Below are 21,619 nucleotides of genomic sequence, written 5' to 3'. Positions count from 1 at the left end.
CCTGGGCTACCTCATCTCCCACCACTTCAGTGACGCAGCGCCAATCGCTGCTCTCTCACACCTTTACATCGTTTTCTGCTCTCTGGAAGAGGCACTTCTATAAAGCACATCTCCATTTCAGGCAGGAGCAGGCATCAGCTTAGCAGGTCTGTCTGTAGAGAGTGAAAGTTTCTCACCATCTCTCCCCACTTCCTCTCCTTGTAGCACAGGCAGCTGGTGCCAGGCTACGTGACTGTCTGCACCGTGGGCACAGCTGCCCTCAGCCCTTCACTGATGATGGCAGCCTGAAGCTACTGCTGTGGCCATCCCCACTAGATGAGCATTTAACCTGGTTCCCACCTCAGTGAAATCTGGGGTCCTGGCACACTTCTGGCTCTCAGAAGTCTGAGATGGTCCCTATTTGACTAGGAGTCAAAATGAAGAGTCCAAGTTGATGCAATGCTTAAGGTAGAGATAAGCCAAGCTGCTCCTTCGAAGAAAAAGGGCAGCAGACAAGACTGCAACCCAGAACTGGGAACATCTGGGGTAAAATGGCCTTAAAGACAGGGAAGGGAGCTATGGAAGATCTCAGGCCTTTCCTAAGACTTCCAATAACTGCTTGGTGACCGTCTCGCTGGAGCTGTGGCAGCGCCTCACAGGAGGTGTGCAGGGCTGTGGGGCAGAGGAGGCAATACCCCTCACCCTCAGGGAAACCTCTCCTGGCAGAGAGCATCAGCTGCAGGATGGGGACACCCTAGGGACACAGTGGGATAAATCCAACTAAAGCCTCAGCAGAGGGACAGAGGAACCCCAGGAGGGCTCAGCCAGAAGGAGCTGTGCTGCTGGCAGTTGGGAGACGGTGTCATGGCAGCAAACACATCTCACAGAGACCCCACCATGTCCTTTCAGTCTGAGGGGCTGCAGTTAGGCAACTCCCTGGCTGGTTCAGGTAGTGCTGGCAGCCCAGGGAGGCAGCTGGGGTATGACAGGCCCTGCTGGGAGATCCCTGTGCAGCAGCATAGGGAGGAGCAGCCTGAGGGTGAGCAGGGGGTGTGTGACCCACGGACGACCCCACGCCCCAAACATGAAAGTTCATCGCCGTTTCACCACCCTCAACGGTTTCACTCTGACCAAGCATGACAATTTCCCACAGCCTTTCATGAAGAAGCTTTTACCTTCTCTGAGGAAGCCCCGAAATACAAGTTCCTGGGGTCAGCAGGACTTTGAGCAGAGCTGAGGAGCTCGAGGCCTGTGGGCAGGACTGCGGGCCGGCAGCTGCTAACGTTTGAACATTTGTTTGTTTGTTTGTGTGGGCTCTGTTGGGGCTGGGAGGACCCCCTGGGTGGGACACCCTCACCCTCAGCCGTGGGAAGGGGTGGTGGGGCTCAGCTGCTGCGGGGAAGCATCAGCCCCAGCGTGCTCCCAGCTCCCACACCCACAGAAACCTCCCAAAACTGCGCCCCACCCCTCACCTCCGGAGCCAAAACCCGCTCAGGCGCCCACAGGGTCCTCAGCTGCAGCTTCCACACCCCAGGGTCAGCCTAGTTTTCCTTTGGCCTTCTTCAGGAGGGGTAAATCCTGGCATTGGCAACAGGTTATGTGTAGGGATCCAAACCTGGGAAGGAGGTATAGGCAAGAAACAACCAGTTTATCCCCTCACTGGCTGCGGTGGTGCTTTTATTTACCAGAATTTCAACTTCCATTTGTATTGAGCTTGACACAGATCATAACCCACCCCAACCCCTTCTTACACATGTAGTAAAAAAGGCATCTTTCATCTTTTTTTTCCCTCCTAAGGAAAAGGTAAAACAAAAAATGATAAACATGCTAGTAAACAGCAGAAGCTGGAACCTCGTCTGCTCAGATGCACCCCATGAGCTAGAAAAGCAGCGCCAAACCTTGCAGAAAGCCTGTGGTGTTTATTGACATGCTTTAAAGATTAATGCATGACAAACACACTTGTGGGGTTTCTTTTCCTGCAAAAAAATAATGAGCAAGAGGCAAACAACATCAAATGGGGGAGTATTTAAAAGAAAGCACCCCGAGCACTAGGACTGGTGAGTGAAGACTGGGAGGTGCAGGGTGCCTCCACCAGCCTGAAGTTTCCATCCAAATGTCATTAACGTTAAGTTTGACACTTAATTACTCTCTGTCTTACTGGCTTTGGGCTAAATGTATTTTCTCATCATTAGCAAATGCCTCAGGGACAGACAACTCAGTGCCTTCAGACACCCTTGAATTTGTATTACAAGGTGTGATTTGCCCACGCAGGGAACTGCACAAACCGCCAGTATCAAACAGGAGCCATACCACATAAATTGTACCCAATTTCTCCTTACTCCACACAGCTAAAATATAGGAGAAATACAGATCTGTTTCTGCAATGAGCCCTTTATGAACGTGAGTCTCTTGCCTTTGCAAGAAGAAATAAGTGTGCAGCAAAACAGCCTTTTGTCTGCACAGGCACAGAGAGCAGCATCTCCCTGCTGCAGTACACCAGCAGAGGAGGTAAAGGCTGTTCTCCCTTACAGCAGAGGGGATCTGGTGTAGGTGCAGGTTGGTTGCTGCTGTAGGAGACCCTGGCTGGATAGAGAGGAAAGCTGAACCCCCTCCTGCAGCTCCCTATGGGCAGGATGGGTGGCTTATGCCGCTTCAGTGCCCGCTGTCTTGGCTGTAGCTGAGCTCCCCATCTCCCTGCAAGGCTTGGTATTTCAGGCTGTGGTCTGAGCTGCAGATGAGCTTTGTGACTGCTGTCACAAAGACAGCTTTTATCCTCCATCAGTTCTGCTTAAGAGTATGGCTCCATTTTGCTGCCCTGTGCCCAGGGTTTCTCCTCCTTTCAGCCAGCAAACCCGGGCTGGGTCTCACACAGCGGGGACGGGGTGCATGAGGAGCTCCCAGCCCTCCCTGCTCCTCTGAGACAGTCTTTGGGGCATACAGATGGTTACCAAAGCAACTGGTGCTCCTCTGGATGGGAGAGAGAGGGGCACTAACTTACAAGAGGACTTGGCAAGATGGGCGGGTAACGGAGGAGGTCAAGTGGGTGCTGAGGGTCAGGGAGTTTCTGACCTGCCGCCTGCCCAGCATGGCAAAGGAGCAGTTTGAGCTGTGCTCCTGGCTGTCACAGGCAGAGAACTGCTCTTGGCCCCTGCTGCAGAGGCAGAGCCCGCTCTGCACCGCCCTGCCAAGCGCCGTCCTGAACCTCTCCCCAGCAAAGACGTAGAGGAAGGGGTTGAGGCAGCTGTGGAGGAAGGCGATGCTCTGGGTGACCTGCAGGCCGATGTCCAGCCGGTCAGCAGCCTGGCAGCTGTGTGCCACCCTGCTGTACGTGTTGAGGGTTTTGACCAGCAGGACAACATTGTACGGGAACTGAGAGAGGAGGAAAGCGGTGATGATCACAGCAATGATCTTCAGCGACTTCTGCTTTTGGGATCTCTTGGCTTGCAGGATGGTGTTGATGATAAGGGTGTAACAAATCAGCATGATCAGGAGGGGGAGGAAGAATCCGATTGTGACTTTCAAGGCCAGGACTGTGACTTTGAAGGCCGTGCTGATGTTTGGTGGGTAGGTCATTTTGCAAACTGTTACACCGTGCACCTCTGTGCTTTGGCTGTACATGATTTCTGGGATGCAAAGGCCCACAGACGTCAGCCAGACAGCCAAGCACATGAGTTTGCTGCGCAGGAGCCGCCTCCGCTTACAAGTCTTTGCTTTTGTGGCCTGAACAATCGTGAGGTACCTGTCAAAGCTGATGCAGGTTAGAAACAAGCTGCAGCTGTACAAGTTGATCTTGTACATACTGTTGACGACTTTGCACATGAAGTCCTTGAAGATCCAGCTGTTGGAGGCAGCTTTGGCCCAGAAGGGGAGGGTGAAGAGGAGCAGCAGGTCCGCAATGGCCAGGTGCAGCAGGTACCGATCCATCACGCTCCTCCTGAAGCGGGATTTGCAATAGACCAGCACGACCAGAGCGTTCCCCACTGTGCCCACAGAGAAGATGAGCCAGAAGAACGTCGGCAGGAAGGCTCGAGCAAACTGCCTGACCAGCCTCTTGTCACACGTGAGGTCCGTGTCATTCACCAGGCTTCCACAGAGGGATGGCACCGCGCTCTCATTCCTGTAGTAATCCAGGCTGGTCTTGCCAGGGTGGGTGACCTGCAATGGGACATCAGGTGTATTTGTGTTGAGAGGTTGCTCAGTAAAGCATAAATTTGCCCCTCTTCAACAGATGTAATTGAAGACCCCCAGGCTGTTCTATCATACAGGGGAAAGCACAAAGGCTGCCTGCAGAAGGCCATGCATTTCAGACAGCTTGAAGCTGTGGCACAGCAGAGACTTACCAAAACAACCCATTGAGTAACAAAGGCTTTACAAAAGAGCAGTTCACCACCTCCAGCCAACTTCACTTAAAATGTCAGGAGGTAAGGGCATTGTCTCAGTCAGATCATTCAAAACATTGTTGGCATGGCAGCTTCTAATAAATAACAGAATGCAAAATCCCCAACTTGGAAAGAGGTGGAGAAGAAGGCTGTGTCTTATTGCTAGGGTGGGAAGGAGCAAGAAAACTGAAGGAGACAAAGAGGCAGGGGTGGAATGGAAGTCACACACGACAGTGTAGCTATGTACTTACTACACTTGCAACTGACATCTTCAGTCAGATCCTTACTCTTGAAGGAGTCTCTGTAATCTGGAGAGGAAAGCTGAGGGAAAACAAAACAGCTTTGAAGATTTAAAACAGCTTTGAAGGAGAACTGTGACCCTTATTTCTTCTTCTTTCAAGAGAAACTTCAGCCCTTTGAAATGAGTCTAGCTGGGAGACAAACAAACCACACAGAGGTTGATGTCACTGGTTTGAATTATTTAACTGTTTCTGTTTTACAAATTTACTTGTAGCCCACATTCGTTCTTCAGCTTCTCTGTGGCACTGGGCTGACAAAGTCCTCTGGCATACTAGAGTTGCTGCAATCTCCTTTTTAATAAGATGTAGATTCCCTGGTGTGCACATTAAAAACCACCAAAAAGTCACCTGAAAGCACCATCTCTTCCAAAAGACTCATGAGAATAAGTGAAATGTCTCTTAAATTGTCTGGCAACTAACGAAGAACACAACCTGCCTTTAGTTGTAGTTTGCAGTGTCAAAATGTTTGCATGCTCTGCAGCACTGATTATCTCTGCCTGCAACATCACTTTTTATCTGTGGGTTTAAGCATGATGCTGGTTGCTGTTGGCCAGCAAAGTAGATCATTATGCCTCGGTAAACAAGCAAATACTGTGTATTCCTGGGGTTTTTTTTGGCTTTTCAAGTCAACCTACTACCATCACAAAAGGCAGCTGAGCCTGGGGGGCTCCACCTGAGTCATACAGTCCTAAGCATTCAGCACACATTCAAAACTGTTTAATGCAGTTGTTTTCATCTGTTTAGGTATTATTGTGTTCAGAAAGCACAGACTGGGGACTAATCCTCCCGGTTTTTATCTGCATGAAGCAACTTTAATGAATCTGAATGATTTAGGAGAAAGGTTGGCAGCGTGAGATCTTTGCATGGGTTCAGACACAGAGTCCTTGTTTAAAAAAACAGATTGAAGAAATAACATCAGCCATAAATATGTGCTCTTAGCTTTTAAGTTTTCCACCAAGACACAGAACTACACACAGAATTATGCTGGTCCTTGGAGTTTCAAGTACAGGTATCAATCTAGTACCTGGCTTTTAACAATGCCACTTGTACCCCTCTACATACTAGTTGAACTTCTGATGCACAAAACTCCAACCATAGTTTTATTTGACTTCTTTTCAAAGCAGGCAACCAAGGAAAGTACAGGGCCAAAGCATACTTATTCTACAGCATGGCACAGAATTTATGCCAGCAAAAATATGCAAGCAGGTGAAAAGAAACCACTTGTATAATACCTACTAATCCTAATACCCAATAATACCTCATAATACCTAGTATTGCATGTGAGTCAAATGAATTTGAGCCCTTTTAGCTTATTTTTTGAGGGGGAAAGATGCAGTTTTGGAATGGCTGTGCTAAGCAGGACTTATCCCAGTTATGCAGCACCATCAGTCAGACCTGCCACACTCCACCTCACTTCAGAGACCTCTCAGCAAGTTGGAATCTCGAACCAGCAGAGCCTTGTCCCCATCACAGCAGCTCAGAATTTGGGTGCTGAGAGGGAGACCTGCCACATACAACCCAGAGGTGATGCTGGCAAGTGGCAGGCAGACTGCAAGCCACTAATTTCTCCCTCTACTCACTTCCAAAACATCATTGCAGCATCTGTTGAAGGGCACGGAGCTGCACATCTCCAGGATGGCTTTGTTTATGTTATTCTCTTTTAGCCTTCTGATCAGTATGACTGGGTAACTTCAATGGCAAACCAGCTTTCTTTATAGACACATATTCACTTCAGTTTGTAATTAATTTTCCTTTCCACAGAGGCTGCAGGTGGGACAGACAGACATGAACAGCAGAGGAGGGGACTCACCAGGACAGTCGCTGTAGGGAGTTCAGCCCAGAGGTCACTTTGCACCCACGATGAAGCTTTGGGCTTTTTGTAGGCTGAGGTGGGTGTGTGCTCCCCGGACTCCAGCCTAAACAGACCTGTCAGAGGCTGTTTTCTCTGGTTTGTGTGGTTTAGGTGGCTCAAACACAGATGGCAATCTTCTCTTTTTTATTTTTGAATTCTTTTTTCCTGGTAAGCTGTTGTGACAGAAAGGGAAGCCCTCTCATACCATCCTTTTTCTGCTCATGTGCATCATCTTGCACTGGGCAAATCAGAGGCTGCTCCCAGCATGGCTGTGTCCTGCTGGAAAATGCTTTCACTGGGAAGGGAAAAGAAAAAAACCCTGAACAAGAACTGTGTCCCTCTGGGGAGCCACCAGTGCCCCTGAGGAGGCTGGGAGAGCAGTGAGGAGTCAGATTTAGTCCTGCCTGCTCCAAGCTGGCCCACAGGCACAGCCCCACCAGGGTTGCCCACCAAGGCTAGGAGCAAGCAGGGGCCAGGATCACAGGCTCTGTGTGATGCAAAGCACCAGGTGCTTTGCAAGCAACAGCAAAATGAAAGTACACTGCCTTTGAGAGAAAAGGCCAGGCTGTTCCTGTCACAGAACTCGGGGAGACCCAGGGAGGACTGCAGGCAGTGGCATAAAGTCCTTGCTGCTGCTACAACTTAACATGACTGCCATCCAGCAGAGTGTGGCAGGAAGGACTTTGAAGAGGAAGGCAGTGAGAAGTGGTTAATAAATATATGAACTTTCACATCTTATGTCTGGCAGCCTGGCATGCAAATGATGGTGATTTAAATTCCCCTCTCTGCAGGAAGTCTGAGCACCACAGGGTTTTGCATAAATGCTGGATGGTGCTCAGCTGTGACTGATGCTCATTGAGCTCACACTTGAAGAACATTTCCAAATTGCAGTTCAGGCTCAGTTCTAATTATGGAAAAAAAACAATGATTCTGGCTAGGTTTTGGGTTGGGCTCAGCTGCTGCTTGGCACCACGCTCCAGTGTCAGTGGTGTGGCATCCCCTTCAAGGGGAAGGAGCCCAGGGTGCTCCACAGTCAACTGCAAAATCCCCACTAAGGTGTCTGCATATCTTTAATTTCTAGTTGTCATCCTGAAACTCCTCCTGAAACAGATGCAGGTTTGTATGAGATGGTGCCTCTGTGCAGTGTGTGGCCTTCAGAGGACACCTCCTGGACCCCTGGGTGGGGGGAGAGAGATGAGAGAGCACATCTCAGGTAAACCCCAGGGCACCTGCTAAGGAAAGCAGAGGTGTGAAAGCACAGGCATAGCCTCACACAGGCTCAGGGAGTAACTAGGCTGGTAAATGGCTGCCTGTCTTTGGATCCATGGTACTTACACCCAATTCAAGCTATTTTGTTCCCCTGTGTGATGTGACAGCATGAGGTGAGCTACATCAACTGCAGCAGGGTAAGGGCATGCCCAAGGGCAAAGCCTCTGATGCAAAGGACCATCACATCCTTTGGTCTCTCCTTTATGAATCTGAGCACTCACATTCTGAATCTAAGTGACTTTAGTTAGACTTGGCTTAATTGTCCCTAGAAGCAAAGTCCTACCCACTTCACACATCCATTTCCATGAGTGTTGCTGACAACAGCAGCATTTTTGCCCCTGATAGTGGGAACAGAAGCAGAACAGCGTGGGCCAAATTTGTGCCAGACTGATTCCTTATGTGCATCCTCACCCATTGCTGTTCAGAGTTCATTCATTTTGAGCCACAAGAGACAGTGTGATCAGTTCTTGTGATACCAGCACGTGTCGCTGAGATAAATTATCATTTCCCTCCAGCTCAAATTGATACCAAAGATACAAAGAACAAAAGAACAGACTCCATTTGACAGAGCAAATAAATAAGTCTTCATGAGAACAGATCCCCTTTGCATAGTTAGTATACAAACAACAGAAGGAGAGACCCCCTCGGTGTAAACTTTGCACAAACAAGATAATCAAGTGTGTGCTAAAGGGCAATTTGGGTACCAGCAAGTACTGAGCATCCTGGCATTCTGCTCAGTTAGCAAAGCAAAAATTGCAAAGCTTTAGGTTATAACCACATATGGACAAACTAAATTAAAGTCTACCTCAAAAGACCACCAGAGATCTCTCCCCAAGGTCTCTGTACCCTTGAGCTGATACAGTTTTGCAGTGTACTAACATACCCATTCTACTTCTGTGAATATTGTGTGCTTTTGGCCCTGGATGTGCATGTTAGGATGAGAGATCCCCCATGCACCCAGTACTGTAATGAACCACTGTCAGCTTTCTAAACTATTTAAAGAACATTCTTGGTTACGATTCTCTCTTTCCCACGCAAAGATTTTGCTGTCCCTCACCAAGAGGACTTGCAAGTGTAACACTTTATTTTTGGTTTAAAGTAGGAAAATTAAACCCACTATCTTCTCTTGGATGTCTTCTTTTTCACTTCAGGGTGTTTAAGCACAACCCGAGGACCAGTGTTTAAGCTGCTCATTTTGTTCATGTACTAATGATGCAGCCTCAGTGAAACTGGCCTGGCCCCAGTGCAGCCACCAACCGAGGCTCATCAGCACTGCCCTGCATAGAATCACATGGCCGAGGCTGGAAGGGATCATCCAGCCCAACCCTCTGCTAAAGCAGGTCCATCTAGATCAGGTCACAGGGAAACGTGACCAGGAGGGTTTGGAAACCTCCAGCAAAGGAGACTCTGCACCCTCCCTGGGCAGTCTGTGCTAAGGCTCCATCTGCTGAACAGCAGAGAAACAGTTTTTCCTTGTGTTTAAGTGGAGCTTTATGTGTTCCAGCTTGTTTCCATTACCCCTTCTCCTGTCACTGGGCACTACAGGAAAACAAAAGTGTTGCCCCATCATCTTGACATTCATCCTTTGTGTACTTATACATGCTAATGAAGTCCCCCCTTAGTCTTCTCCAGACTAAACAGCCGCAGTTCCACAGCCTTTCCTCATATGAAAGATGTTCCAGTCCCCTGATCATCTTGGTGGCCCTGTGCTGGCCTCTCTCCAGCAGTTCCCTGTCCCTCTTGAGCTGAGGAGCCCAGAACTGGACACAGGACTCCAGATGAGGCCTCACCAGGGCAGAGTAGAGGGGGAGAAGAACCTCCCTTGACCTGCTGCCCACACTCTTCTTGATGCATCCCAGGCTGCCATTGGCCTTCTTGGCCACGAGGGGTCTTTGCTGGCTCATATTTAGTTTATTATCGATCAGGACTCCCAGGTCTCTCTCTGCAGAGCTGCTCTTAGCAGTTTGACTCCCAGCCTGTTCTGGTACAGGGGGTTGTTCCTTCCCAGCTGCAGGACTCTGCCCTTGTCCTTGTTGAACCTCATGAGGTTCCTCTCTGCCCAACTCTCCAGCCGGTCGAGATCCCACTGCATGGCCGCACAGCCTCTGGGGAATCAGGCAGCCCTCTCGGACTGGTGTCCTGCCAGGCCGCGGGGCTGAGCGGCTGTTTCCCGGGGCAGGAGGCGTGAGGCGGAGCACGGCGGGTGCGAGACGGCGGGTGCGAGACGGCGGGTGCGGGACGGCGGGTGCGGGACGGCGCGTCCCCTCACGACGGTCCCGGGCAACGGCCACCGCGCGGCGCCGAGGGGAGGGAGGCGGGAAAGCGGCTGCGCAACGCCCGGGGCGGGGCAGGACAGTCACGTGGCCACGGCACCACCAATAGGAGCGCAGCGAGCGCCCTCGCGAGGCTCCGGTCGCCATGGCAACCGTCCGGCCGTAGGGAGCCGCCGAGCCCGGCGCCGGCCCAGGCCCAGGGGCCGCCATGGTGAGTAGCGGGGCCGGGGACGGTGTCGGAGGCCGGCCTCTCTCCCCGCCGCGGGCAGAGCCCCGCCGTAGCTACGAGGAGTCTGTCCGATGGCCGGCCCGCAGGCTGGGTAGGGGAGAGGCGGCCCGTCGCCCTGCGGAGCCGCGTGAGGGGCCGCTGGTGCCGCCCGGCTGCGGCCTCGCACCCCTGTGGGACCCGCGGAGCGCGTCAGGCTTCGTGCGAGAGCCGGTGCCTCGGCTCCCTCGCTGCGGTGCAGATCACCTGTGGCCCTGATCTGCACTTATTCCTTTATGTATTCGTTTGATGTCCTTTTCGGGCTGCTCTCCGTGCTGTGAGGTTTGAGCACTGATGTGGGTGTATGTCTTCCTTCCTATCTGTAACACCTAGAAACTTTCCACTTAAACCCAGCAACAGCCAAGAGAACGTTACCTGGGCTTCTCATATGATCTCTCATTAGTGAGATGACATCGCAAACACGTTGTGAGAGGTTGGGTTGTTTAGCCCTGTTGCTCTTTCCCAGACTGGCTTTAACTCCCAGGCTGACGTTTTCAGTCTTGTCCATCCAGGTATCTCAGTGTTACATTTTCCCTAGAGGTACACTGTGCAGTTGGATTAATAAGGGCAAAGGTGATCAGATGAACTGTCTGTGTGAATTGCTATACTGCTGTCTCCAGTACCAGCAACACTAACTCAGGACATTGGAGTAAACGGAGTGGACTTCACCGTTGATTGCATCAGCTGTCTGGAGACTGTGCTGATGGACTCCCATGCATGCCCTGTTGTGCCTCCCTGTGATTCGTGCTACCTGTACTAGCAAGATTTATTCTGATGTCATTCATTGTGCCAGTACTCCTTCCTTTGGAACAGAAGCATGCACTGAAGTGCTAGGTAGCCTGATCTGAAAATATCTCCTTAATTGGCCCCGGGAATATTTGCTTCTGGGCAACAGGCTGAGAAACAAATACAGGTTAGCACTTAGAGAAGCTAATATGAGAGGTTTCAAGTTTTTATGTATCAGCTAACACAGAAATATAACATACTTTGCCCTGTATTCTTATTAGTTCATTCATCAAAGATACATTACTCAGCTATGTTATACCTGTGTACACCTCTAATACAGAAACAAATTTACCCAAGAGGTTCCTGTCCTCTGCAGTTCTGGTTCTGATGCTCTGGTTGTTGTTGATTTTGGTTTTTGAGGGTACTGGTCACTTGAGGCTTTGCTTCCAGCAACTTCTGCTTTTAAAGGGGCATCACTTATGTGAGGTATCTAGGGATTACACATGTGAAAAGGTGGATGGTTTCTAACATGCCAGTTCACATGATAACCCTATGAAAGCAGGCACAGCATCTAGTCAGAAGGCAGTACTTAAGCTCCTTTTTACATATTTCCATGTGTATTTGTGCTTCTGTCCTTATCCCCAGGCAGAGCTAGGCCTTAATGAGCACCACCAGAATGAAGTGATCAGCTACATGCGCTTTGCTCGTTTCAAGCGGGGCCTGTGTCTCAAAACAGTGGATTCTTGTTTCCAGGACCTTAAGGACAGCAGGTACCATTAGGGGGGGGAAGTTGTTCTGAGCAAGAATAAAGTAAAATATGCTAGCAACAACTGCAGGTTGAAATGCTTTATGAAGTGACCTTTTTTCTGTTTCCATTTGTATGCCCTTAGTGAGGAATTTCCAATGATTATTTACAGCAATTTCCCAAAGGTTACAAGCCTTTTAGAACTAAGTCATTCAGACTCTTAGCAATCAACATAGATATTGACAGCATGACAGGGCTTTGTATATCTTGCTTCTGATGTCTACATTTGCCACAAGACCGTAGGCTGAAGTAATGGATGTGATTATAATGTTTCCAAGAGAAAAACGAAATATGATTATCAATTAGTCATTAAATAGTAACTGCTGCCAGTGGATGTTTTCAGGGGGACATCACATTACATGAGCTGTGTAATGAGGTCTCATAACAAGGCAAAATCATTACCTTTACCCTACATGACTCATCTTCACTGCTCTGTTTAGACTTGTTGAGGACACCTTCACGGTTGATGAGGTGATAGACATGCTGGATGGACTGCAGACTGTTGTCCACAGTGAGGTGGAGTCAGAGCTCATCAATACAACTTACACCAACGTTTTACTTCTGAGGCAGCTCTTTTCACAGGCTGAGAAGTGGTACCTCAAGTTACAGACAGACGTCTCTGACCTGGAGAATCGGTAACGTATTGAACTCTACACAATGCTTTTCAATAGTAAGAAGGTTTCAAAGTGCTGGCTGTTAGCATTCTTTTCCTAACCATAGAAACCTATTCTCTTACTATTTCTACTGATGATAGCCTAGTTTCAAGCCTTCTGTCTTTGAAGCAGCAAGTTGCACAATAATTTCCAATTTGTCAGGAAGCTGTTTTTATTGGGAATATCCTGCCATGAGTGAATCAGTTAAGAGCAGATGATAGGGTTTCATTGAAAAGCCTTTATTGTCTGAGTGGATTCAATTTTAATCCAGGATACTAGATCTTGCCATTCTAATGCATATACCATATGACCATATGACATGATCTTCTGCATTTACTATATTGGCACAGGACTTTATTCTCTACTTCTAAGGAGAATCTTAGATGCAGTACAGTCATAGCATCAGCCTGGTAAAACGTGTTTCACAGCATAGCTCTTTTAGTAAACAAATGCCTCTATTTTTCTTTTCAAGGGAATTGTTGGAGCAGGTGGCTGAGTTTGAAAAGTCAGAATTTACATCTTCAAACAAGAAGGTAGAGTTTTATTGTCATTAAATGTCTTATGGAGCCCTAACAGTTGTTTGAAATACTTAGTACTCACTCTGTGTGCTTAAGAGAGAAAAACAAAACAAGCCAAAAACCCCAAAAAGCAGTGTTTTGCAGTTCAGAACCAAGGCTCAGGCTGAGTTGCCTTGACTGCTTCCAGTTTGCAGATTCTGCACATCAGGGTGTACTTCATAATCCTCACCCCAAAGTCAGACAGACCAGGAATGTGTTGGAGCATTTGCTCCTGGGTTCCCTTTCCCCCTGGAAACTAGGGTAAGCCTGGGACATTTGCTTGTCCCAAAGTGGAGCAAGGGCTGAGAAGATTCTGCAATACAGATCTGACTCTGGCTTATCTTCCAGCATTATGGCTGCATGTTATTTGGTTTGTAGTGTAAAAGTATATTTAGTTAATATATAATTGAATGCTTCATATAAGAAAATTATTTAAAGCTATGTAGTCACTGAAATATTTTTCCTGTTTTCCTTACTCGTTTGTCTTTTGGTTGCTGCAGCATCTGTAGCCCTTCATAAATCCAATTTTGCAATCCTTGATGTTCTTATGAAGCAGTTTTGTTTAGCTTCAGCTGAAAGTGAAATCTATAACTTAGAAGCCAAGGTACAAGTCAAAAAAGAACTTGAGGTGAAAGGTCGTTCATTTGCTTTACAAAAGAAAGCTGAATTAACTGTCAGTAGTTACTTTACAGACCAAAGGAACATTTTTCTTCCTCCTAGACATCTGTACAACTTAATTCTTGAACCTTTATTATTTCTTTAGCCCAGTGCAGATCTCATTAAACCAAAACTGGCTCCATTAAACGAAGGTGGGTCAGAGCTGCTAAACAAGGTAAGAACTTGTATGTTTGTTCAGTTGTGATCAAGGACCATTCTGCTTATTTAACTGAGCTGCATAGCTATACAGTCTTATTTGTATCATGTGCCTGGCACTAAATAGATATCAAGATAACACACCCCTGAATATAAATGAAGATGCTATTAAATTAAGAAACATTGTAAAGCATCTTAAATTTGCTGTGTAGTTATGGTCCCTTAACATTTCTTGCAATATTCATCTTCCTTTTGCAAAGACATTTTGGCTCTGCACATATCTTTTTCCATGAAATCAGGTAAATTAGTTGAAACCACTATTCACTTTGTTCCATGCAGCTGACTGGCTTTCCAGCAAGAAAGCAAATTAAAATATGTGTCTGGCTGAATTGATTAGGCTGTCACACATTCTCTGTGTCACTCAAATCTCATACATTCAGTCTTTGTTTCATTGGTTGGTTAAATTCCTCTTAAAGAAACAGGCACTTAAAGAATGTGGAATTTATTAGTTTAGAAAACATCTGATGTCCCACTTGCTCAGGATTTTCAGAGTTACAGAATTGTGTGTTTTAGCTCTAGTATTTAATGTTACCCGTAGTTTTCATTCTGTGTTGAACTTGTTTGGTTTAACTGAACTTTTAGAACACACTTTTTAAGTTATGGGCAGTCAAGGTATTTACTGAGGAGTGGTGTGTTCTCTCTTCTAGCCTGCATTGCCAGAAATGACTTGTCAAGTACAGGATTTGAATCAAGTTGTTGTTACACATTAAGATAATTGAAACATTCAAGAATTCACACTCATATTTTACTTACAAATCAATATCATTCTCTTTCAAAAACAATTCCATAATCTATTTCATAACAGGTTTTCTGTGACTATGTGAGTCTGATCTCTTATTTTTTGCCTCAAAGGATAATTCAAAGCCTATGTGGTGAATTTAGTCTGATAAAACATCGTTATTTCCTGTGACACAACACAATAAGCTGTAACCTGGGATTTGCCTCTTAAGCAGGAGCTATGAATAAATTCTTACTTGCCTGTTGATTGCAAGTACAAAGGATGAGCAGCAACGAGATTTGCATCTCTCACCATGCAATTCTTTTAATCATGAATCTTGATATTAACAGAGTGCCAAGCTCACTCAGCTCAGCTCAGTAAAGCATGAACAGTCCTGTATATTCCAGCAGAATTGGAGACTTGAATTTGTTGCTGAGGCAGAAAGCACAGAAAATACATGGATTACTGGTTTCTTATGAAGATTTATCATATAATCATTTTAATAATCATTTAGAAGTTGTTTGCTTCCCTAAGCTATGGAGTGTATTTTCTTATCTGAGATATTTGGACAGCTGAAGATGGCACAAGAGCATTCACAAACTTTTTGTTGTTCATTAATCCAAAGAAAGTTGCTTGTCTCCAAGAGGAAAATGAAAAACTGAAGAGCAGACTCAAGACCATAGAAACACAGGTAAATTCCCTCCAAGCTTGGGTACCTAATGCTGTTTATATGTTAATAAATACTGAAATAAGAATCCTGTGGTTATTATTCTTACATTTTCAATGTATGACAGGCTACAGCTGCACTAGATGAGAAGTCCAAGCTAGAGAAGTCATTGAAAGATTTACAGATGATCCAAGGAGATCAAAGGGTAAGTATAATGAAGATTTCCCCCACTACCACCCCTGTTTAACACAACTGTTGCCTGTACATCTGAAAACTTGGCCTGTGTGGTGTGTTTCTTTTCTGGTAAATACAGAAGTTCAAGTTAGTATAGTCACGTTCCTGCTGACATTATCTGCTCCTACTTGTCTGTCAGTCCAGAATGTTAGCTGCTGTTATGACAAGTATTTAGTGTCACACAGACCATGATAAACTATTATCAGAAAGTGTTATTCCAGGTAGTATCAGGAAGTAGCATTCCAGAGTTCATATTCTCTCTGATATTTTTATTAAGAGATACCATTTTATTTCTGTTTGTTTCTTCTCATTGACTAATAAAATAATTGTATCTAACTTGGCTTTTATAGCAACAATAAAACACTAATCCTCTCAAGCATTTGTCACACTTGATACTGACATGGGCTCCTTCAGATTTTAAAGGACTTCAGTGTCCAGGGTCCTGGATTCTTAAACAACACTCGATGTTTTTCTATAAATGTCAGTGATAATGGCTCAGAGGGCAACTGTTTGACTTTTATATAGTTCTAACTGTATCAGCCTCCTGTCAAATGGTTCACCTTTTCTTTTTACTACTAGAGTTTCTTTCCCTCTTTTTGTAAATGAGGATTCAAACATGGTGGGTTCCTGCTGCTGAAAAAAAGACCCAAGAAGCTAAAAGTCACGCAGGCTGACACAGACAAAGCTGTTGAGGTCCCATTAGTTTGTCAATATTCAGCATCTCCTAGAATTTGCTCATGTGTGAGTGTTTCTTAAAACTGAAACGAAATTAGATCACTTCAGACCCACTAATTCGAGACCAACTTAAAAATTCCTGCAGTATTTAGAGGTTTAGAAGTAAAGTTCAATATCACCAAACATTTCCACTTTAAATTTCATATTTTAATCATGATTTCTTTTTGTTTTGCTTTCTGCCTGGTTTATGGTATGTACTTGGCTTTCTTAATGGCATTTTATCTCCTAACTTTCAAAATCTGTATTCAACTCAGTCACAGCAAATATTTTCTTTATCTGTTTTGTTAAGCCTTAAATTATTAAAGGTTTAAGATATTAAAGGGGGTTATTAAATCCTGGATAATAGTGTTTGTGGTTTTAAAAGACTGTGGCCAAGTCTCATCCTACTTTTCTGGTTAAACATGAATTGGCCTCAGTGTCAGGGCCACTGTGTATCTTCAGCTTTGGTGTCCTAATTTGATCTCTGGAATCTGTCACTTTCTTCTCCAGCTCTTACATTTTCTATGTACAGGCATATATATGTTGTTGAAACTAACTAGTAGATGAAATGTTGGAATTTATTGAATCAAAGTGTTAGTTGTTAGGAGAAAATGCTGGATTTTGTCTGGTTTCACTCCATATTTTTACAGGATGATTGTCAGTGTCATATAAACCCAGTTGCTCATTAAAGCAGTAGTTCTCAAGCTCTTTGGACAAATAAATGACCAACTCTCAGCTCAGCAGATTTCTACCTATTTTTACTTTTCTCTTGTTTTTTCTTCTTATAATAGTTAAAATGGTTCCACACAGCAAGTGTGAGCAGTGGTTTGAGAGTAACTGCTCTGCTGGATCAGTTTGACTCGAGAGCTTTGAATTTTTCCCAATTGACTTACGTTGTAGTTTATAAAAATGACCACTGTGTATTCTGATCTGAAACATTATACAATGTAGTGCTTTTCAGCACTGTGGCCTTGGAGTCTGGCTCAAAATTCAAAGTAAGCAATTCTTCTGTACAAGTACTATTATCAAGTGGTTTCCCATGCTCAAATCTTACCTTCCACACAGAAAAAGGAGCAAAACTTCCTTAGTTTTAGATCTTTGTCCTTTTTAAGGTGCTGCTGATTCAGCCTCATCCCGAGTCATTATACTTTTGAAGGTGAAGTTGAGGTTTTAAATGGGAGAAGGCTTCTTTTTTTAATGGAAATCCATAGACCAGTTACAGTAATATGACATTTTTGTGACACAGAACTGATGGCCACAAAAGTTTGGGTTGTTTTTTCTCACAAGCAAACAGGAAAGTTGCATCACAAGCAGGTGTGGAGGCTTTTTGTAAAGCAGTACAGTATTGGTACCTGATTGAGCCCTAACACTTTCATCCTTTCCTGCCAGTATTACACTGATGGCTTTTGGAATGCCTGGAATACTTCACATGCTTTAAAACCACATTATAGCATAGACATTCAGATCTTAAACTGTCATTTACTGTTTCTGTGTGCTAAATAGCTTCTGGTGATGTGCTTCATCCTGTGGCTTCACCTAATGAAGTACTCAACTTGTCAGAGAAGACATTCCAGCCATTTAAAATGCATTTATTAACAGTTTTTTCAGGTTATAAATCAATGCTTTAGCTAGTTTGGAGTTTTTTTGTTAAAACATTTCTGATTTAGGCTTTGCAAGAATAATGTGAGCACAATTATACAAAAAATTCAGACATACACACCTTGTAATGAGAGAATTTACTATGGAGAGGACACAAAACATTCATAGGTGTGGGAGATAAACCCACACTTTATTTTTCACTTGACATTTTAAAGGTTTCTTCCTTTGCCTTTGACATATTTGAACTGTTTCTTCTATTGAAGACCAATGCCAACCAGGATATCACTGAACTGGAGAATAAGGTGGCAGCTTTGAAAAGCCAGTTTGAGAAGACTTTGAATGACTCTACTGCAAACCAAAAATTCTTGGAAGAGGACTTAGTGACGGCAAAACATGACTTGCTTAAGGTTCAGGATCAGCTCTCCACAGCTGAAAAGGTGAGCACTTTGTTGTAGTGTAAAGGGGAGATCCTTACTCACACTTTAACTGTTTAGTAGTTTAATAAGCATGTGTTACAGGATACAGGATTGACTGGGTCACACTTGTGCCTGTGGAAAAAAACCATGTTATACATAAAGTAGCAAAACCACAATGAACTGTGTGATTATAACTAGATGAAGGCTTGAAGATTGCCCATTTATGTGCACAGAAATTTTTGCAGAAGCCTGATTTCAGCAGAAAATAAAGTCGGTGTGATCTCACTTGAATCTGCTAGCTGGCTTCATCTAAATTTGGCTAAGTTAGAAAAACTGCTGTTCTGAAAATTAAGGAGGAAAAATAAGTCATCTGTTCTGAAAGCCTAGTTTTCATAATCTGTTCATGTCACTCTGTAGGAGCTGGAGAAGAAATTTCAGCAGACAGCTGCCTATCGCAACATGAAAGAGATTCTCACAAAGAAGAATGAACTGATAAAGGATCTACGTAAAAAGCTTTCCAAGTAGGTGTTCTGTCTCTCCAAACAGGATCCTTGTTCTGGATGCATGTTCTGCTCCCACTTTGTTGTTATAAACATGAAGCTGTCTCTAAACCAGACTTTAAATCTTCCCTGCAAAAGAATTTCTCATAGGCTGTTCCCTGATTTTTTAACAAGCCAGTGCTTTGAATGGTGAGCAACACTGATGTGTGCACCAGCAGCTACTTTGTCTTTTAGAGACAATTTAGTATGGAGAAACATTCATAGGTGTGGGAGATAAGCCTCCAGGTGCTACACACAGAGATACAGGTGCTTTGGCATACCTGATGTCTTCCGCATTGTTTATGGGAAAGAAGAGCCCACAGTATGTAAACAGAGTTAGGCCTGTATTGATTGAGTGAAGGAGGATGCACCTTGGCCATTATATTGCTTAGAAGACTTCTCATTCTGCAAATATCAGGTTAGCTTTGGCCACAGAGGTGCCTTAGACCTATGCTGTGGGAGGACAGAGGTGGAGCTTCAAACTTCTGTCCAAAGTTTTGCCTGTATCTTGGGATTTGTGGGTAGGTTGCTGGTCATTCCCTCGTTCTACTATTTGATAAACTGGCCAGTTTTCAAAAGAGTTAACAGTCTACCTACAGTGAAGCCTGACAGAAATGTGTCACTAGTGGCAGTCATTTCTTACTTGGGATTTGTATTTTCTTTAGGGACAAAATATGCTACTGTTCTAATGATTTTTCAAACGTTATTTGTGTTTTAATCCTCAGATATGAGCCAGAGGACTAAACCAACCAAAAGAGCCGGTCTGTCAGAAGCTGCCACAGAGAGAAAATGTAGACTGCTATTATTTTTCCAAGAGTTTTTTGTTTTGAATGGTGTATTTTTGGCTTCTAGCACGTAAAATAACTTTTTATTATATGAATAACACACTTAAACTTCTGCCTTCCCTGCACACCCACAGTCTCTAGGTGTTTAGTTTCTGTGAGTACGGTTTTATCGTTAACCATCGTCATTCCTTGAAAAAATAGCAAGCAGGAGTTTATTGAAGAACTGAGACCATTCTCTCCAAAGAAAAGAGTTTCTTTTTGGTAAGAAAAGGTAAAAAAGCAAACTAAAAAAAGAAGCATTCTGTTTTTTTGGATGCCTCTGAGGTGGAAATTGCTGTTGTCACATTGGTAGAGTTAATGCAGGCACACAGTGGCATTACATGGGAATGCTCCCATCAGTGGGAGCAAAAGGTAGGAGGAAAAGAAATGATTCTCTGACGTTATTTCACAGGGAAGGTGTCTCACCTCAGCAAAATGGGGTCAGTGATGTGCTAGAGGGTGTCCATTGAGAGAATGAGGTTAATACTGTTTCCAGCAGAAGTGCTGGAGCCATTCAGAAGCAGCCCCTCATTGAAGTTGTGCTTTTTCAGTTGAATTCATTCAAAACAAATTTGAACATCAGAAGACAGGTTCTGATTTTGGCAGTATTCTTGATGTTGATCTGAAAACACATAAGGAAATTGCTAATGGACCAACTTGTTTGGAAAATAGTAAGTTATTTTAGATATTCAGCTTACTTGAGTCTTTTACTTGGATGGATCAAGAAGAGTGTGGGCAGCAGGGCAAGAGAGGTTCTTCTCCCTCTCTACTCTGCCCTGGTGAGGCCTCATCTGGAGTCCTGTGTCCAGTTCTGGGCCCCTCAGCTCAAGAGGGACAGGGAAGTGCTGGAGAGAGGCCAGTGGAACAAAAAGTTCCACTTAAACATAAGAAAAAACTCTTTCACTGTGAGGTGAGGGAGCCCTGGCACAGACTGCCCAGAGGGGTTGTGGAGTCTCTTTCCTTGGAGGTCTTCAAGACCCGCCTGGACACATTCCTGTGTGACCTGATCTAGGTGGGACCTGCTTGATGGGAGTTGGACTGGATGATCTCTAAAGGTCCCTTTCAACCCCTACCATTCTATGAGTCTATAATCCTCTGTCTTGTGTTTATCTGTCAGCCTCTTAATAGTACATTCTACTTGTTCATCTGTCTCTCTTCTTATCCATGTTGTATTTTACTCCAAATAAAACCACTGTGTCTTCAAACATTTCATTTTTAAGGGGCTGGTTTTATATAGGAATGTTTTGCATAGCTCTTAATGTCTGTAGAGATGAGTGGCCTGGGGCTGTTTAGCCTGGAAAAGAAGACTAAGGGGGATTCTTGTTAATACTTGCAAGTATTTAAAAGGTTTGTGTCAAGACACTTTTCTCTTGTCTCCAGTGACAGGACAAGGGCTGATGAAAAGAAGCTGGAACACAAAAAGTTCCATTTAAACATAAGAAAAAACTATTTCCCTGTTGAGGTGAGAGAGCCCTGGCACAGGCTGCCCAGGGATGGTGTGGGGGTTCCTTCTCTGGAGGTTTCCAAACATGCCTGAACCATGTTCCTGTGTGACCTGATGGAGGTGAATCTGCTTTAGTGGGGCATTGGACTGGATGATCTCTGGAGGTCCCTTCCAAGCCCCACCATTCTGTAATTCTGTGATCAGTAAGGAATCTTGCTAGAAAGATGAACGTGTAAATTACAGGTGCATGCTCAAACCCACACCACAGCCAACATCTCAAAACCACATGTGGCAGGGCTGAGAAAAGTCTGATGGGTGTGTGTTACCCTCTGACTGTTAATTTTGACGATGTCCCAATGAAAGCATTGGTCCAGGATTCCTGCTCTGCTCTACCCTCCTTACCAGTCTCCTTGCAGATATATCCTGAAACAATTGACAGCTTATTTGGAGTTAACTCTTCTCCAAACAAAGGTGAGTAAATACATGTCATTCTGTTTCAGCAGTCTGAATATGAAGCTGGAGACTTAACATTTT

General features: G+C 44.9%; 2 protein-coding genes across 3 annotated transcripts; one reads left to right on the top strand and one right to left on the bottom strand.

Moving 5' to 3' along the window:
• Positions 1-2,913: 2,913 nt before the first annotated feature.
• LOC104553227 (C-C chemokine receptor type 9) lies at positions 2,914-10,261 on the bottom strand. The gene is made up of 2 exons (XM_061996849.1): positions 9,866-10,261; positions 2,914-4,134 (listed from the first exon to the last, which is right to left on the bottom strand). The coding sequence occupies exons 1-2, from the start codon at positions 10,259-10,261 to the stop codon at positions 2,974-2,976; spliced, it is 1,557 nt and encodes a 518-aa protein (XP_061852833.1). The 3' UTR covers positions 2,914-2,973.
• On the top strand, positions 10,179-20,848 carry LZTFL1 (leucine zipper transcription factor like 1). Of its 2 annotated transcripts, none has more exons than XM_061997223.1 (10): positions 10,179-10,262; positions 11,688-11,812; positions 12,288-12,482; positions 12,973-13,033; positions 13,821-13,889; positions 15,274-15,339; positions 15,443-15,520; positions 18,126-18,299; positions 18,696-18,799; positions 19,543-20,848. In XM_061997223.1, the coding sequence occupies exons 1-10, from the start codon at positions 10,260-10,262 to the stop codon at positions 19,559-19,561; spliced, it is 894 nt and encodes a 297-aa protein (XP_061853207.1). In that variant the 5' UTR covers positions 10,179-10,259; the 3' UTR covers positions 19,562-20,848. The 2 variants fall into 2 exon arrangements, with proteins under 2 accessions (XP_061853207.1, XP_061853208.1); XM_061997224.1 differs by lacking the exon at positions 10,179-10,262 and adding an exon at positions 10,289-11,229.
• The last annotated feature ends 771 nt before the right edge of the window (positions 20,849-21,619 follow it).

Source organism: Colius striatus, chromosome 5 (genome assembly GCF_028858725.1).
Source record: "Colius striatus isolate bColStr4 chromosome 5, bColStr4.1.hap1, whole genome shotgun sequence".
NCBI classification, from domain to species: Eukaryota; Metazoa; Chordata; class Aves; order Coliiformes; family Coliidae; genus Colius; species Colius striatus.
The sequence above is the reverse complement of the archived record's forward strand: the minus strand, read 5'-3'. Positions and strand labels throughout refer to the sequence as shown.

What these genes read in the sequence shown, in the direction of transcription:
- LZTFL1 (XM_061997223.1), top strand. An exon ending in CAGGACCTTAAGGACAGCAG is followed by an intron (nt 11,813 to 12,287) that starts GTACCATTAGGG and finishes TGCTCTGTTTAG; the next exon opens with ACTTGTTGAGGACACCTTCA. An exon ending in TTACATCTTCAAACAAGAAG is followed by an intron (nt 13,034 to 13,820) that starts GTAGAGTTTTAT and finishes TTATTTCTTTAG; the next exon opens with CCCAGTGCAGATCTCATTAA.
- LOC104553227 (XM_061996849.1), bottom strand. Translation starts at nt 10,261, where the DNA reads ATGGCGGCCCCTGGGCCTGGGCCGGCGCCGGGCTCGGCGGCTCCCTAC. An exon ending in AGAGGCTGTGCGGCCATGCA is followed by an intron (nt 4,135 to 9,865) that starts GTGGGATCTCGA and finishes GTCCCATTGCAG; the next exon opens with GTCACCCACCCTGGCAAGAC.